The sequence below is a fragment of the Nilaparvata lugens genome, chromosome 3, assembly GCF_014356525.2.
Source record: "Nilaparvata lugens isolate BPH chromosome 3, ASM1435652v1, whole genome shotgun sequence".
NCBI lineage: Eukaryota > Metazoa > Arthropoda > Insecta > Hemiptera > Delphacidae > Nilaparvata > Nilaparvata lugens.
Genome location: NC_052506.1, coordinates 52141772 through 52157434, shown reverse-complemented (window position 1 = coordinate 52157434; position 15663 = coordinate 52141772). Strand labels below are relative to the sequence as shown.

General features: G+C 36.9%; 2 protein-coding genes across 11 annotated transcripts in view; both read right to left on the bottom strand.

The window, feature by feature from the left end:
* Positions 1-774: 774 nt before the first annotated feature.
* On the bottom strand, positions 775-1794 carry LOC111047572. The gene has a single exon (XM_039422824.1). The coding sequence runs from the start codon at positions 1792-1794 to the stop codon at positions 775-777; it is 1020 nt and encodes a 339-aa protein (XP_039278758.1).
* An 8475-nt stretch (positions 1795-10269) lies between these two features.
* The window catches only part of LOC111047573 (ankyrin repeat domain-containing protein 39), a 31517-nt gene continuing 26123 nt past the window's right edge, over positions 10270-15663 (bottom strand). For all 10 annotated transcript variants that reach the window (XM_039423999.1, XM_039423998.1, XM_039423997.1 and 7 more), the window contains 2 exons: positions 13125-13337; positions 10270-12730 (listed from right to left, as the gene is read on the bottom strand). In XM_039423999.1, the coding sequence (XP_039279933.1) occupies positions 12531-12730; positions 13125-13337 (413 nt within the window). In that variant the 3' untranslated portion in view covers positions 10270-12530. The remainder of the gene's footprint in view (positions 12731-13124; positions 13338-15663) is intronic.

Genomic DNA, 15663 nt, shown 5'->3' with positions numbered 1-15663 from the left:
AATGACAAAGATATTGTCAAAAACAATTCCCAAGTCCTTGCAGATGGTAACTCTGTCCAGAATATGATTATTAATTCTGTAAGTGAAGGCTGTGGTTTATTACGTTTCCTAGAATACGTCATACATTTACACTTGCCCACATTTATCTCAAGACGATTCACCGCACACCAAAATGAAGCCCTGTCAACATCAATCTGCAACTGATGGCAATCATCAGGACCTCGGACCTCTCGATAAATCTTGATATCATCAGCAAAAACTAGACATTCCGAGGACAACTGGAGAGAAAGCTCATCAATTAGCAAAAGAAACAGAAAAGGACCCAGATTACTTCCCTGCGGTACTCCAGAAGTACTGAAAAAAGCAGATGACTCCATTCCCTTCACAGATACAATGTTCGGCCTATGGAACAAATAGCTTCGAAACAAGGAAATCAGCACTTCACTGAAGCCAAGGTTGAAGAGTCTATGCAATAGCACACTGTGATTCACTCGATCAAAAGCTTTCGCGAAGTCTGTGTACACAACATCAACCTCTCCACCTGAATCCATCACTCTGGAAGTGTATTCCGTGAACTGAAGCAGATTGGTTTGCACAGATCTACCTCACAGGAATCCATGCTGACAGTCTGATATAATAGGAATGGAATGCCATAAGATTCTTCTATATAGAATCTTCTCAAAAATCTTTGAAAATACTGACAATAAGGAGATAGGATGATAGTTTTTAATCAAGTTTTTTCCCAGATTTAAAGATTGGTACAATTTTTGAAATTTACCACTTACTAGGAAAGTGGCTCATCCTGAGCGACAGATCAAGCAGGTATTTCAAAGGTCCAACCAAGAGCTCACCACACCCTTTCACCACAAATGATGGAATCCCATCGGGACCCGGAGATGTCCGTGGTTTAAGGCTTTTTATTGCCAAAAGTATGTCCTGTTCCGATGAAGATGATATATTCAAGCCACCAATGGAACCAATATGTTGAAAATTATCATCGACTTCAGTTCCATAGCAGGCAGTGATTGGCGTGTAAACGGACTGGAAGAATGCTGCAAACCCAGCTGGGACCTCAGAGCCAATAAATACCTCAACATCCAGCACCATCTTCTCACAAATATCTCCTGCACTGTGCTTGCCATTTGCAAACTTCCAAAACTCTTTGGAGTTGTTCCTGATATTTATCTGGACACAGTTGACATAAGTCTGGTAAGCCACCGCGATCAGAGCCTTCACGTCTCTCCTCAATCTAAGAAATTGATTCTTATGATAATCTGAGAAATTCTTCTTCCGAGCATACCTATTCTTCTTTTTTAACAGCCGAATAATCTCCGCTGTAAACCATGGAGGATACTTCGAGCCCTTACCATTGATAATCTTCTTGGGAATAGTAGCATCAAAACAACTGTGAATTACTCCATAAAAGAAATCAACAGCTTCATCGACATCTCTCAGCTGATATAAGCCACTCCAATCAGAATCTCTCAACATTTCATACAGAGAGAAGTAGTCAGCCCTCCTAAAGTCATAAGCAGAGTGAATACCCGGACTCATCTGCTGATCATGTGGGGTGTCAACAATCAAATTCATGCTCAGAGCCGGGTGGTGGACCAAATCCTCGGGTACCAGTGGAACCGAATCACGAGTCACCTCCACAACAGGCAAGTTTGAGAGGATCAAATCAAGTGTTCGTGAGTTCAAATTCCTCACACTATTAAATAACTGCAAGTTATAATAACCCGAAAATTGACAGAGTCTTCTAGCAACTACAGACCCACCACCCAGATCATACATGTTATCGGTGATCTCTGGCAAGTTGAAGTCTCCCGCAATAAAAAACCTATCTCCAATCTCATGAACATAGTTTTCAAGACAATCAAAATAAACTTCAAAGTCTTCAACAGTCGCATTATTGTGAAAATAAGCAACGTTTATGATATATGGAGCATTGAAATATGAGATGAAATATATAATAAATGGTGGTGTAACTGTAATCTTTAATGTTTTCTAATGAAGTTTGAACATGTATTCATACTTGGATCCAGGATCGAAAATGAATGAAAATAACAATTTGTCTAGACATACAAATTTGAGTTAACAGAAAAACGATTTAAACTGTACTATTTGTAATAATTGACATGCTCAATTCCTTTCATTTACTGACCTTTCTATCACAATTTTCCAAGCGTAATGCATTTGCATGTACAGTACTAGGTACTCTTTGAAGACATCTTTAATTAGACTCCGTTAATTCTTTTGATTGAAAAGTGCTGATCCACCGTTACAGAGTAAAAGTCTCCATTACTTTGATGGTGTTATCCTTAGTTAGAACTTGTCTTCTGCTTTTCTATTGGTGTATAATTCACCAACCACCAACTATACTACCCCAATCTCCAATTTCAGTACGTAGTCGCTTCTAGACTGGAACCAAGACAAGATAGTCAATAGTTGAGTATTAAGTTTGAAACTAATCATCCGACTGTACTGTTCGAGAATTCAATGCAGTTAGTATTTGCGCTTGATGAGTGCAGTGTGTATTGGAGAGAGAAGAGTGAGTGAGAGTGGCACTAAGCACCCACGAATTGCACTCCTGCTAATACCTTGTTACATTAATGAGATAAGAGAACTGAGCAACAATCCATCTGTCCTCTACAGAAGTTACTCGTGGCTAATTAGTAATCAAGTATGTAAAATAGCTTGTCTCTTGACACACAAACTTCAAACTTCCTGGTATATTCCAATTTGCCTCCTCAATCAGATTCCAAGTTAGTACCGTAGCCTAGGCTACAGTTTAAGTCGTTGACATCATTTTCCAAAAACTCAATGAAGTAAATTTATTTGGCATTCCAGTGTCACTATATCGTATACTCCTATTATATTAAACAATTAGTCATTCCTGTATGAATGAATCAATATCCAACGTCTCTTGAAAATGGTATTTGGTTTATGTCTTAGTTTAGGCTGTACATTTGCGAATGTCGAATAGCATGAAAAATAATACACAGCTATGAAGATTTTAGAGTGAAATTCACACGTGAAAAATGTAAAAATATCCTTCATTGTGTTGTGATTGATTATAATAGTTCTAATACATGAGCCAGACAGTCAGGATTCATAACAAAGTGATAGAATAAAATTTTATCGTAAACGTAAGTGTTCAAACATTTCGGTGGAAATGTATTTGAGCATTGGGAGGTTCGGATAAAACGGAAAATCAGAAAACTGATGGTCGGATAATCGAGGCTTAACTGTTTCTAAATTTTCACTGTAGCCTGAAACAGTTGTTTCTGAAATTTCTATGACAGTCAACGGTTTTCCTGAAAAACTAGTTTGAATTAGGTGGTATATGGATGAAAAAGTTGGAATAAGGGAAAAAGAGTAGATATGAAAAGCGAAAATGCAAGAGAATTTGGGAAGCACCAGTGTTTGTCGCGATGATGACTCAACTTGTATGACACTGCTTGTATCATATTTGTGCCACAAATTGCAGTGATTCGCAACGTTTGTTTCTACTCAAATATGATATCAGCAGTATTATGACATGTGCCATATTCATGATAAATGTGTCACATCATTAGGGAATCTGCTAGCAGCTTCATCGACCTATAAATGCACGATTACTGTGACGGTGGCCTGTCGAAACCAGAGTTGCTTCTCTCTCCGACAAATGAAACCTCAGCTGCCACAATATTACGTTCCAAGTTTGATGACAATGTTGACACAATACAAAACTCACCGACATGTTCAATAGGAAATACATGTTTGCTACGAATTTATGAGTGTTTCTCTGAATGAGGATCATCAAACTTGGAAATGAATTTATTATTTCAGAAAAAATATACTTGAAAGTTCAATATCAACACATATTATGTAAAAGCCTATAATAATGTATACTAACTACCAAAAGGTTTATTAATACCACGCATTAACAAAATAGATTATTGAAATTAGATAAAACTTCGTGCACATAGACCATTTGACAAGAGAGTAAAGAATGAATTAAATTGCATTCAATACATTATATCACAATCATATTCTATACTCTCTGCTGTTAGCTGTTGACCTATTTTTGTGAGTATGAATTGATCCACTATTCAATTCAACACTACTAAGGATCGTTAACTTATATTGGTAATATCACTATTCTCCAATCACACTATTAACAAATTACCATCCTGATGAAAGATGGAGATGAACCCTCTCAACGTTATCCATCAACAAGGTACACCTGTAGGTGCGATCAGAACGAGTGGGTCGCGGTGAAGCTTTCGGTTTCGATCGACGCCACCAATCAGGTGGCAGTGATGAATACATTTGAATGACATCGTGCTGAACCACTACCTCCGTAAACAAAGCCGTAGTGCATTCGTGTGACGTCAGAACAGGTAGGGATCCTACACCAATAAAAATTCGTTTATTTCAGCTGATCTATATCAGCTAGTGTTTTTATTGGTGTAGTAGCCCTACCTGTGCTGACGTCACACAAATGCACTACGGCTTTTTTTACGGAGGTAGTGGCTGAACCGCAATCAGGACTCAACCGTACTGTTCATTCCCATGCTTACACAATAATGTGTGTGTTACTTGGAGGTCGATCGCGAGCGCGACCTTAACTCTAAACTGAAAGTTAAACATCGATTTGCCCGTTCTGTTTGTATCCCGATAGATCATCCAACGTCATAATGGATGATCGCTATGATCATGCCATGACATGACAATCATCGTCTGTCATGATAGTGAATCGCTATACAACATCATAATTTATTGTGAGCTACATAATAATAGTACAGTACTTAAGCCGGGGCCACACTTACCATGCAGCGTTCCGATCCTACTCATGTTACATTTTTCTATGAGGTGGTGTTGGGACAGATCACATGACGGACATTTGTTGCATGCTCCATTCTAGGCTGCTGTCATCCGTGATCAGATCGGAGTGGGATAGGAAGGCTGCATGATGAGTGTGGCATCGGCTTTAAATTGGTATACTTCTATCCTACCAGTAGCTTCATTCAATATAATCAATGTACTGTTTCAAGCATTATTACTTTCTATAGATTTTATTACTGCTTCGACTCACATTTATTAGGATGAGCTTCTCAGAAGTCCAGAAAAGCAAGAATCTGCAGAAATGCCTGAGGTTGCAATAGAGCACTGAACAACCGAGCGATTCGCGGGTGGAGAGACCAAACCTCACCACTGCTCGATGAAGAGCGGCCATTCTTGGGAGAGGTGAGGCTTTTGACCCTGCAAAGTTTTGGAGGGGCAAAAAGAAAAACCCAGGAGACCAGGGATGGGTGAAACTCCATGCACAAATGTGGGTCAAGAGGCTAAGTCGAGGGCGACCAGTCGCCAGGCGGCCTAGAGGCAATTTGGCGACCCCTCCCTCAGCGGAAGGACTTACAAAAAAGGCCAGGAGTGGAACTCACGTAGGTCACGAGGACCAATCAGTCTGAAGAGACTGCCAAGCATATCACACTGGATTGCGAGTGACTAGCGGCAAGAAGAAGGGCTCTGTTTGGCTGTAAGCAACCAGGTGATCAATGAGATGTCAGAGTATAGAGAAAAACTCCTGAATCTAGTAAAGGACACAAGTATTGGTTTGCACAACTAATGAACTTGGGACACACAATAAGCTCCAGTTGCCTTTGGGGTTCTTTAAACCTTTGGATCCTTGAATCCGTCGCTTCAAACCTAACATACATTTCACTTGGAATGTTATTTTTTGAATCCATTCTAACAGATCATACTCACACCATCGTACTAGTTTTTTCTTAGTTACTTCTTTTTTATTTGTACAGAGTTGCCAGTGGAACGGGAAGATTTTAATAAGTAATTCCAATATTCAATGGTTATAAATGTAAAGAAAAAAGCCCGTTACTGTATAATAAGTGAAAAAAAGATTTTTGAATATAACATTATTGTCAAATGTCCTTCATTGAGGAGATTTTTTCTTCATATTTATTGATATTACTTTTCTTAAAGAGTTATATAGTTACGATAAGTACTTATTTAAATCTTACCATTTCGCTGGCTAACCCTGAATATTTTAGATCAATAGTATCTTAATATTTATTTGATTAAAACAATGTACAAACGAGTACATCATCAAAATGATAGGGAGAGAAAAAATAAGGTAACCTTGTGCTATTCCTCTCCCAAATTTAGGTAAGGTTAGTCCGAAATAGGAAGTCTTTTAGTTCACTTCGCAAAATTTTCTATCCTATCTTCACAAAGTAGATTTTAAAATTTAGATGCTTCAAAACTAAACATAGTATCTTAATATCAATATCATCTTAGCATCAATAACTGTTAAATCGAACGCGCATCAATAATAATCGATCATTCAGGTAATAATATTGAAACAATTCCAAGTAAGCTGCTCCCATTTCAAAACTCAAGATTTCATGTTAGTAACTAGCGCTAGTGTTTTGATAGCACAGCTTGGTATGTTATGTTATGCACTGAGAGAAAAAATTCTGCATGTCTGTACTGTTTCTGCTGGGTAGGGCCTGTAATAGTACTGCTATTCTGAGTAGGCTATATGTATTGGAGTTGTGTGGACTGGACTCTAGAAATTCAGTAGGCTTTGTGCTTTGCGGCTGAGTGTGATATGGTACAATGAACTCAGATGAAGATTGCATTTATAATATTAATGTTCAATCGTAGAAGGTGAATATCACCCTGTCTGTTGGCTGCTATATAGTATGATAGTGCCCGCAGCTATTGAGAGTCCGCCCACCCGGCCATTGGGAGATTGGCACTATGTACCAGGAAACACCACTCCGAGATGAGAGAGAACGCCAGCATTCAATTACACAACACAACCACATCAACATTACTAAATATCATCACTTGCTATCAATTGCACAGTACTGTATTCATTCATTAATTTTTATTAGGTAATTTTCTAGCACTATGGGTACGGTACCATTATTTGATAATAGGCACTCAACTTTCTTTACATATTTCTGTTTTGCCTCATTGAGTCAGTTTATTCACAAAAATAACATTCTACCATTCTAACATTTCTACCATAAATCTTTTATTACATTATTTCCAAGGAATGTATGAATTTGTACTTCCAATGTCATCAATCGTTGTACCTTACCATTAGAGTGCTCGGCTTCCATTGGAATTTGATACTAAGGATTTTTACTCGAACATGTTATCTGTTTAAGTTACTAGACCGTGTCGAAAATGAAGTGACTTATTACCTTGAGTGTCAGATTACTTGCATTAAATGGTGTATTATCTTGTAATAGGGGTGTAAAAATAGAAGTCGAGGTACTAGTGACTTATGTCTAGATTGTGATTCTGGAATATGTTATAAAATAAAATGAAAAATGCAAGAGGTGAAATAAATAATATAAAACTCTTTTGCAAAACTCATGACATCTTTTTCCGAAATTCGTGGCCCTATTTAAAAATATACAAGGTTTTTTAACCTCTCCTATTGACCATAATTTCATTATTGAGGCATTTGCCATACGAGTGGACCAGCCCCAATAACATCCTGTTCATAGAATGTTGCCGCCAAATGGTTTGAAGTTGATGGCTATGACATTGTTTTGGAGCTATTAAGTTGTTGGAAGCGCTAGCCCTCAATCTTTCTTTCGCTTGGAAAAGGTAGGCTATACATTTCTAGAGGCCGTCAGGTTTGAATGAAGGAAGGGTGAACTAGAATATCTCATTTGAATTGCTGAAGGAGCCGTTTGGTTGCAACAGCACGGTGAGGACGGATGTTGTCGTGGATCACAAAGTTTTGGATGTCATTTTAACTGGAGTGTTTAAATTTCAGACATTTTTCACGCACATCAGCACTCAGTTTTTCTATTTTTCGAAAGATTTCTGCTGACCTTTTGCATTTTGTTACATAACATAATATCACGTACACCCTGAGTAGCTTCAGAGGTGGGTGATTGATACCCAGGTGTTGCTCCTGGATGACTTCGCTCAGTCGTAATGTGGGCGGGGAAAGGAGGCAAGTCGAAGTTCCTCTTCCTTCTTCTTTGTGCCTCAGCTGGCGTGAACAGCACCTCCTGGTGCTTCTGACGGCGTGAAGTTCGCTCTCTTCTCTGATGACACCACTTTGATGTAATTTGTATCGGCCTTACGGCCTCGGTTCCGCTCCAGTGAAGTAGGAAAAGGAAGGACAGACAGGATAGGGACGGCAGACAACGGTCCGCTGTGCCCTGGGGAGAAGGAAGAATAGGGACGGCAGACAACGGTCCGCTGTGCCCTGGGGAAATGGGAGGACAGGGACGGCAGACAACGGTCCGCTGTGCCCTAGGGAGATGGGAGGACAGGGACGGCAGACAACGGTCCGCTGTGCCCTGGGGGAATGGGAGGTCAGGGTCGGCAGACAACGGTCCGCTGTGCCCTAGGGAGATGGGAGGACAGGGACGGCAGACAACGGTCCGCTGTGCCCTAGGTAGATGGGAGGACAGGGACGGCAGACAACGGTCCGCTGTGCCCTAGGGAGATGGAAGGTTAGGGACGTACGGCAGCCAACGGGCCGCTGTACCAGGGCAGGAGGTCGGGGACGTACGGCAGCCAACGGGCCGCTGTACCAGGAGCAGGAAGGTTGTGAGCGGAATGCTGTGGTCTGGGGCTCGTCCGGCCTTTAAATACTCCCCCAAAGTGGAGGGGATGGAGTTGTGCGGCCGCCAGAGGCGGTGGAAATCGTCTCGATGCGCGGAAGATGGTGCGCCATCGGTACCTTCCTTATCTCCGCGGTCGGCTAGCCTTGCTGATAGCCGAGCGTCTTTCAATAATATTATTTATTATTTTCTCGTCACAATTTTACTTTGTGACAATAAAAGTAGTGATACTAAGCAACTAACTCTTGGCGGGAGACTCAATTGAGGCGGCCATTTCTTTAGCTCTTAAACTTGACTACAATGTTGAAAATTTGGACGCGCCGATCACAGAGCATTTGGTGGTGACAAACGTTCAACTCTGGGAATGTGAACATCGCCCCTCTAACCATCGTCTAAATCTTATGACGATATGTGATCAGAGGTTGATACCATTTCCAACTATATCTTCAAGGAGTCATGAGATACGGTTTTCTAATTGTTAGGATAGGCATATGGTGGAAGAAGCGTGTTCTCCGCTGCAAACTGTACCTTTTTCTGACGGCGCTCCAGCCATGGAAAACATATTACGGCCTTCAGCTAGATGCCTAGATGTCATGTTGAAGCTTCGGAAATATGTTACTACTGTATGTCAAATTTGAAAGGATTAAGAATTATATTTTATTTCTCAATCTAGAAGATTTATTGGATTTTATTCAACTTAGCATTCTTCATACGTAATTCCATATTTTTCTATCTTCCCTGGATCCTCGTAGATCACTGCCAGGGCTTTCGCGGAACACCTTGTGATGTGGTTATGTTTTTACTGCTGACCGGACGGTGAAATGCTGTGACCGGCTTGTGTACCTACCAAGCCCAATTCCATATACAATGGTTCACAATCGGAATCTGGATGGACGATCATGTACAGCGGCCCCGCCCGTCCAACATTTGTGGATGCGCTTCTATCCTTATTAATTTCAAGATTTAAACATGCATTTGAAATTAATAAAAAATAAACGAATCAATTTGATAATAATGTATACTTCAGTCAATCCAATAGAACACTGTGGAACAAATAAAACATTTTGATATGAGTGAAAAAAGATAATTCATTTATTAAGAATAATATCGTACAGTAAAATAATATATGTTTTTAAATATTCATTAGTATAAGTATTCATGACAATATTTATATCTCAAAATTAAAAACTATTCTATGACTTTCGAAGGGTGTTCCATCACGCCAAATGGCATAATTTCCTCAATGTAAAATATATTATTATGTGAACCAAAAAGAAATTCTAATGTTAAATATACAGTAGAATAATTGAGATGAAAATAATAATAATTATTAGCTCAATCTTTAATATTTTTCATACATTTTCATACATTGTGTTTTAATATTGCGCTTTCTGTTTCTATCTCTGCCCAGCAGAGCAAAAATTCATTGGAAAGCATCCCTTAACAAACAATATGGAATGAGTATCTCAAGAAGTTTTTTGAAAGCTGCCAGACAATGATTTTATCAATTTGTATTTGATTTTATTGGGTTAAGCATCTTATAGCACAATTCAGTGACAGTAAGTTCATGTATATTTAGATAGATACATATATTGCTTTTGAACGACTAATTACGACATAGCAGTCAGGTATTTATATAAATGAAAGCTATTAGCTTCTACTCACATTAGTGGAGCGCTTTCGAACACTAGGCCCTTCATCAACACTCAGTGTCGATGATAGTCAACACTATCACTATTATCGTAGTTATTAGTATGTATTTTTAATGATATATATGAGTAGGAGCTTAATATTTATGTTTGATAATTTATCCGCAAGTCGGTGTCACGTTGAAAGTGTGAATTTAATTTATTTTCTTTATAAAGTCCCACATTGACCATCTCGGGGCTCATTAGGCCTATACTTGTTTTTGATATTTCTTGTATTGTATTATTGACATGTAAGTGTGTTTTTTATCCAATAAATTTGAATTTTAATGTATTGACATATTCACTATAGTGAATCAAGAATTTGATATAGGAGACAGTTAAATATGAACAGTACTCAAATTTTGCAGACAATGATAATAGAAAACTAATAGACCAGCCTTCAAATTAATAAATAGTGCACCATAATTTTATTAATCAGCATTATTAATCCGTTTGCTCTTTCAATTCAATTTATTTCTACAAAAAAATACATGATCAAATGTTACAAAAAATCAAGAAGCTATAATTATTAAGGGATTCAGATAATCACTACAAAAGTTTCTTTGTTTCGAATAGTCGATTTAAAAATGATGTCTAGTTTCTTTGTCCACGATTTATTATTACGGTGATTATTCTCAATTCTACCTCATAACAAGTGAAATTTTATTATTTGAAAATGCGTTGAATTGACAAGATACGAGATAATTACAATCTCATAATTTATAAGAATGATGGATAAAAATATTTTTATAAAGAGTACAGTACTCAATAAGAAATCACTCAACACATCAAACGTGTAAGCTTTGAATAGAAAGATAGGTACTCAAGAAAAACACATTGATTTACATTGAAGTATTAACCTATTGAACTAACCATGTTTGTTAGCCCCCAATTAATCCCTAAACTTATTACATAAATATCAATTGTAAGCAGATTATTCAATCGCATGCTAACCAAGATTTACAACAAACAATACAAGTAGTGTTATTTACATCAATACTATTTATTATATCAAGTTACCAACATTTAACACTAAAGCCTTTTTAAATAATCGGACATATAAACATGCAACATCTTTCAAATGGAAATAAATTAAATAAATCGTTAAAAATAAAATAAAAGCTATTAACATTTTTAGATTTGAATTTTATAATCAAAAATATTTATATATACATATCCAAGTACTTTGAAATAGAAGTGAAATCGGCCTAAAAGGTATTGAATTAAGGTTAATAACGTAAAATAGAACTATTACTTCTCTGATAATAAACCGAAATGATGAAACAAATAATGATGGAAAACTTAATTTTAACAGTGGTTGACAGTGGACAATACCTCATTAAATAAATCTTATCAAACAGATTTTGTTTCATTCATTATGGAGAAATACAACAATAGCAGCCTTACAACTATAGATAGAAAGATCTAGCGGGTTTACTATGTGGTATTTGAAGTTTTATCAGAATGCCATAAACAACATCCAAAATCTTATCAATAAATAGGAATTGAAATAGTACTTCTTTGATAATAGACAAATAATTTCAGCACATTTCTTTATAACATTAAAAATTGTTTCAGCTTTAGTACCTCAAGCCTCAACATCCAACATACTATTTTCAATAACCTGGAATTAAACTAGTACTTCTTTGATTTACAAACTTAGCACATTTTCTATAATAACATTAAAAACCCATTAACAACAACATTAAATATCTTTCCATTGGTTACTTCAGTAAAGCATCAAGTAGATACTAGATATACCACCAAATAAATTATCAGTGGTTTATCAAGGATAAGCAGTTCAATGAATATACAAAAAATTAAACATCTAACTTTAATATATTGGATTTTAGAAATAAAACATAGAACTAACATTGACAACAATTAATTCTTGGTAAAGTAGAACCATGCTAATCCAGCTGATCGGTTAATCCGACTAATAATAATTTATTATCTATGCTTCGGCTAATCAGTCCTCGGCGCAGTCTCCACATAGCCTAGTTTAACCATGATATCACATTCATGTACCGGTGCATCATTGCGTTCAGTTTGGCTTCTGTTGATGATGTATTATGCATCATTAGTGCAAAAAATATAGTATGTTTTTATTTAAATAAACAAGTACATCCAACTATAGTAGTATTATTTTTTGGATTATGGATATAAGACAACCAACTAACTACGACAACAATGATTATTAATACTTAGTAATACAGTGGTAGGAGTAAGAATAGAAATGCTAAATCAGTCCGTTCAGTGTTGGCAGATGTCCTTGTTTGTCGGGCACCTGAGCGAGGTGAGGACATGCCTGCAACAGAAGTTTGGCAACAGCGCAGTGGCCTCCCTCCACAGCTCTATGCAGAGCAGTTCGACCGTCACAATCTGGCAACAGCGCATCTGCCTTGAAGTCTAGCAGCAGACTCACCACTTCCTCCTTGCCTGACACACAAACAAAATCACTATTATTCAAATCAAATCAATTTCCCAGTCATAATTTATTGCTGCAATGTCGACAAAACATCATTTATACTTATCTATTTAGAAACTTAGTAGATTTGGGAGGAGCGTTGTCAATGTTATTGTACGAATCAAATTAATAATATATGATTTCAAACATTTGAAAAATGTTGTTTGTAAGAATAATATAAAGAATAATATTCAAACAATTTCCCAGACACATAAATGAGCAATATAATAGACCAGCAATTTCTGTATTTAGTACCAGAGTATATTATTAATAATATAATTTAGCAATTTATGTATGTATATTCTCCTTAAAAGTATAAATTCACCTTTAGAATATAGAATAAACAGATTTACCACATATGATTACCTTTGAGAGCTGCGCGGTGCAGGGCGGTGGCGTTGGCGGCACGCGTGGCCAGGTTCACACTGGCACCTGACTGCAGCAGCAGCCGGCAGACGGCAGTGTGACCCGCCCGGGCCGCGTAGTGCAGTGGTGTGTAGCCGGCCTTATCCAACTCATCCACGCCCCACACTCCTCCTCTCAGAAGCCGGCGCACACGATCCTCGTCTCCATCCAGAGCTGTTCAGCAAAAAATGTTCATTAGACTTAAACTTACAGTCAGATTCAGACATCAAACACTCTTAACATAAAAGGTTCTCATTTAACCAATGCTTAGTGCTAAAGTGGAACTCACTATGCATAACCACGAGAGACAGAAAAAACATTCATTTTTTCAAATGCATTCAGAACTGCAACAACGGACAAGAAACATGCAACTTATTAATTTCGATCCAATTAAAAATTCGATTACTTGGGTTCCTTTATAATGTACTATCAATGGTTTATTATTCACATTCATCAGGTATGAAAACATGAATCGGGTTGATCGTAGAGATACTTCTCCACATTCAAATAAATTACCGCACGTTGGTATCAAAGTAAAAAATCGTGTGTATACATTGCAGTTTGTTTTGGATCAAGAAAGCATCAGCTTTAATTATGCCACAACAGTAAATTAGTATATTATGTCACGAGGCCGGGAAGTATGAGTTTACGGTAAATGCAGTTAATCACGTGACTGGTGCAAAATGTTCCCATGGAACGCCACTTCAAAATCTTTGGTTCAAGCTTTTGGCGCGCATTTATGAAGTTGATCTCCACCGTGTGTCATTTTCTTGGCCATAGTTGGCAAGGTATTTTCCCCCTCTTTTGTCCAGCAAACCACATCTTTTTATCAATTTTATCTTATATTCTTTGTGTGTTATATGCATTGTTTTATTGTATAGTGTTTTTTCCCATTGTATTTTTGTGCGTTGTGAATAAATTGAATCGTAATCAATTTAGTTTTCGTAAGGGTCATTCGATCAAAGATGCAGTCTCAACTTTGGTTACAGACGTCTTAAATAGCCTGGACCAGAAAGAGTGTGCTATGGTGATATTTTGCGATCGTTCAAGATCATTTGATATGGCCAATCACAGATTGTAGTTGAACAAACTGAGGCATTATGGCGTTAATAATTTAGCTTTGAGATTTTTCAGTAGTTATTTATTGGATAGAAATCAAAAAATCAAACTCAATGATAACGATGGCAAATGCTACTTTTCTGAATTGGAAAAAATGCTATGCGAAGTTCCAGAAGGATCTATTTTAGGCCCATTGTTTTTCATTAGTTAAGTGAACGATCTGCCAAGCAGTATAAAGTCCAAAGTTCTCCTCTTTGCAGATGACACTATATTCATTGTAACTGCATATGGCATATTCTCAGAGTCTTGAAGTTCTGGCCATCTTGATTGATAGTTCTCTGAGTTAGCATGAGCAAAACCACGCATGTGTGTAATAGAGTCTTTAGTAGAATTCATCAGCTTGAAATGATCAGAAACTATTCACCGAAATCTGTTCACAGTCACATTGGTGAACGCTTTGATCCTTCCATTTCTCTTCTACTATTCAATTATTGTCTACGGTGATCTATCCAACAAACTGAATGATCAATTGCAGAGATCCATGAATTTTGCTGTAAGGTTCATATATGATGGCAGAAGAAATGCACATACAACTCCTTTCTTCATCGATTTTAACTGGCTTAAATTGAAGAAACGCAGAAAATTCTTCATTTGATGTTTAACATATAAATTATTGGTTCTAAATGATTCAAGAGTATCTTCGTGAGACTTTTACTTTCATGACTGACGTGGATATACAACGTCGAACAAGAGCTCATCGCTATAAGTTACAGATACCTCTGCATCGTACAGTATTTTTGATAACTCTTTTGTAGTTAAAGACTCAGGAGAGTGGAATGATCTGCCTGATTATATCATTCTTTGTGGTTCGTTTAATCTTTTCAAAAATAAGTTGTATTAGCATCTTGGTAATTATACAGTTTGAAGGGGGATGACTTGAATCATTGTAGGTGTGAGCTTGTCAATGATTTCATTATAAATTGGAAAGTACATAGATCGGCAACTGTTCGAAACATGAATTGATCAGTTTGGGAAAATATTTGTTATTCTCAGTTATTATTCGTTTTTTTTAATTTCTTTTCTATTCCATCTATATCTGTCATAGTTTGGGAGATCAAATAATGTTTATATAATCTATTCATGAATTTCATACATTTAATCACATTTTAAATAATCATATCAATTAAATAGGCTCAGAAGCAGGTGTGAACATGAATTGAATTAATTTATTTACATTTATATAATTTATATTTCTTCTTTCTCTTTTTAAGAATTGATATTATTTTATTCTTCCCCTTATTTCATGTTGTCCTCTCTCTTTTTCATAACATTATCCTGAATATATACTTTGATTAGGCCTATCTTATTTATATCAAATTTAATTAATTTTTAATTTTTTTCACAAGACCTAGCACGTCATAATAAAATCAATCAATCAAGG

Coding starts and splice junctions, on each gene's coding strand:
- LOC111047572 (XM_039422824.1), bottom strand. CDS start 1,794: ATGTATGATCTGGGTGGTGGGTCTGTAGTTGCTAGAAGACTCTGTCAA.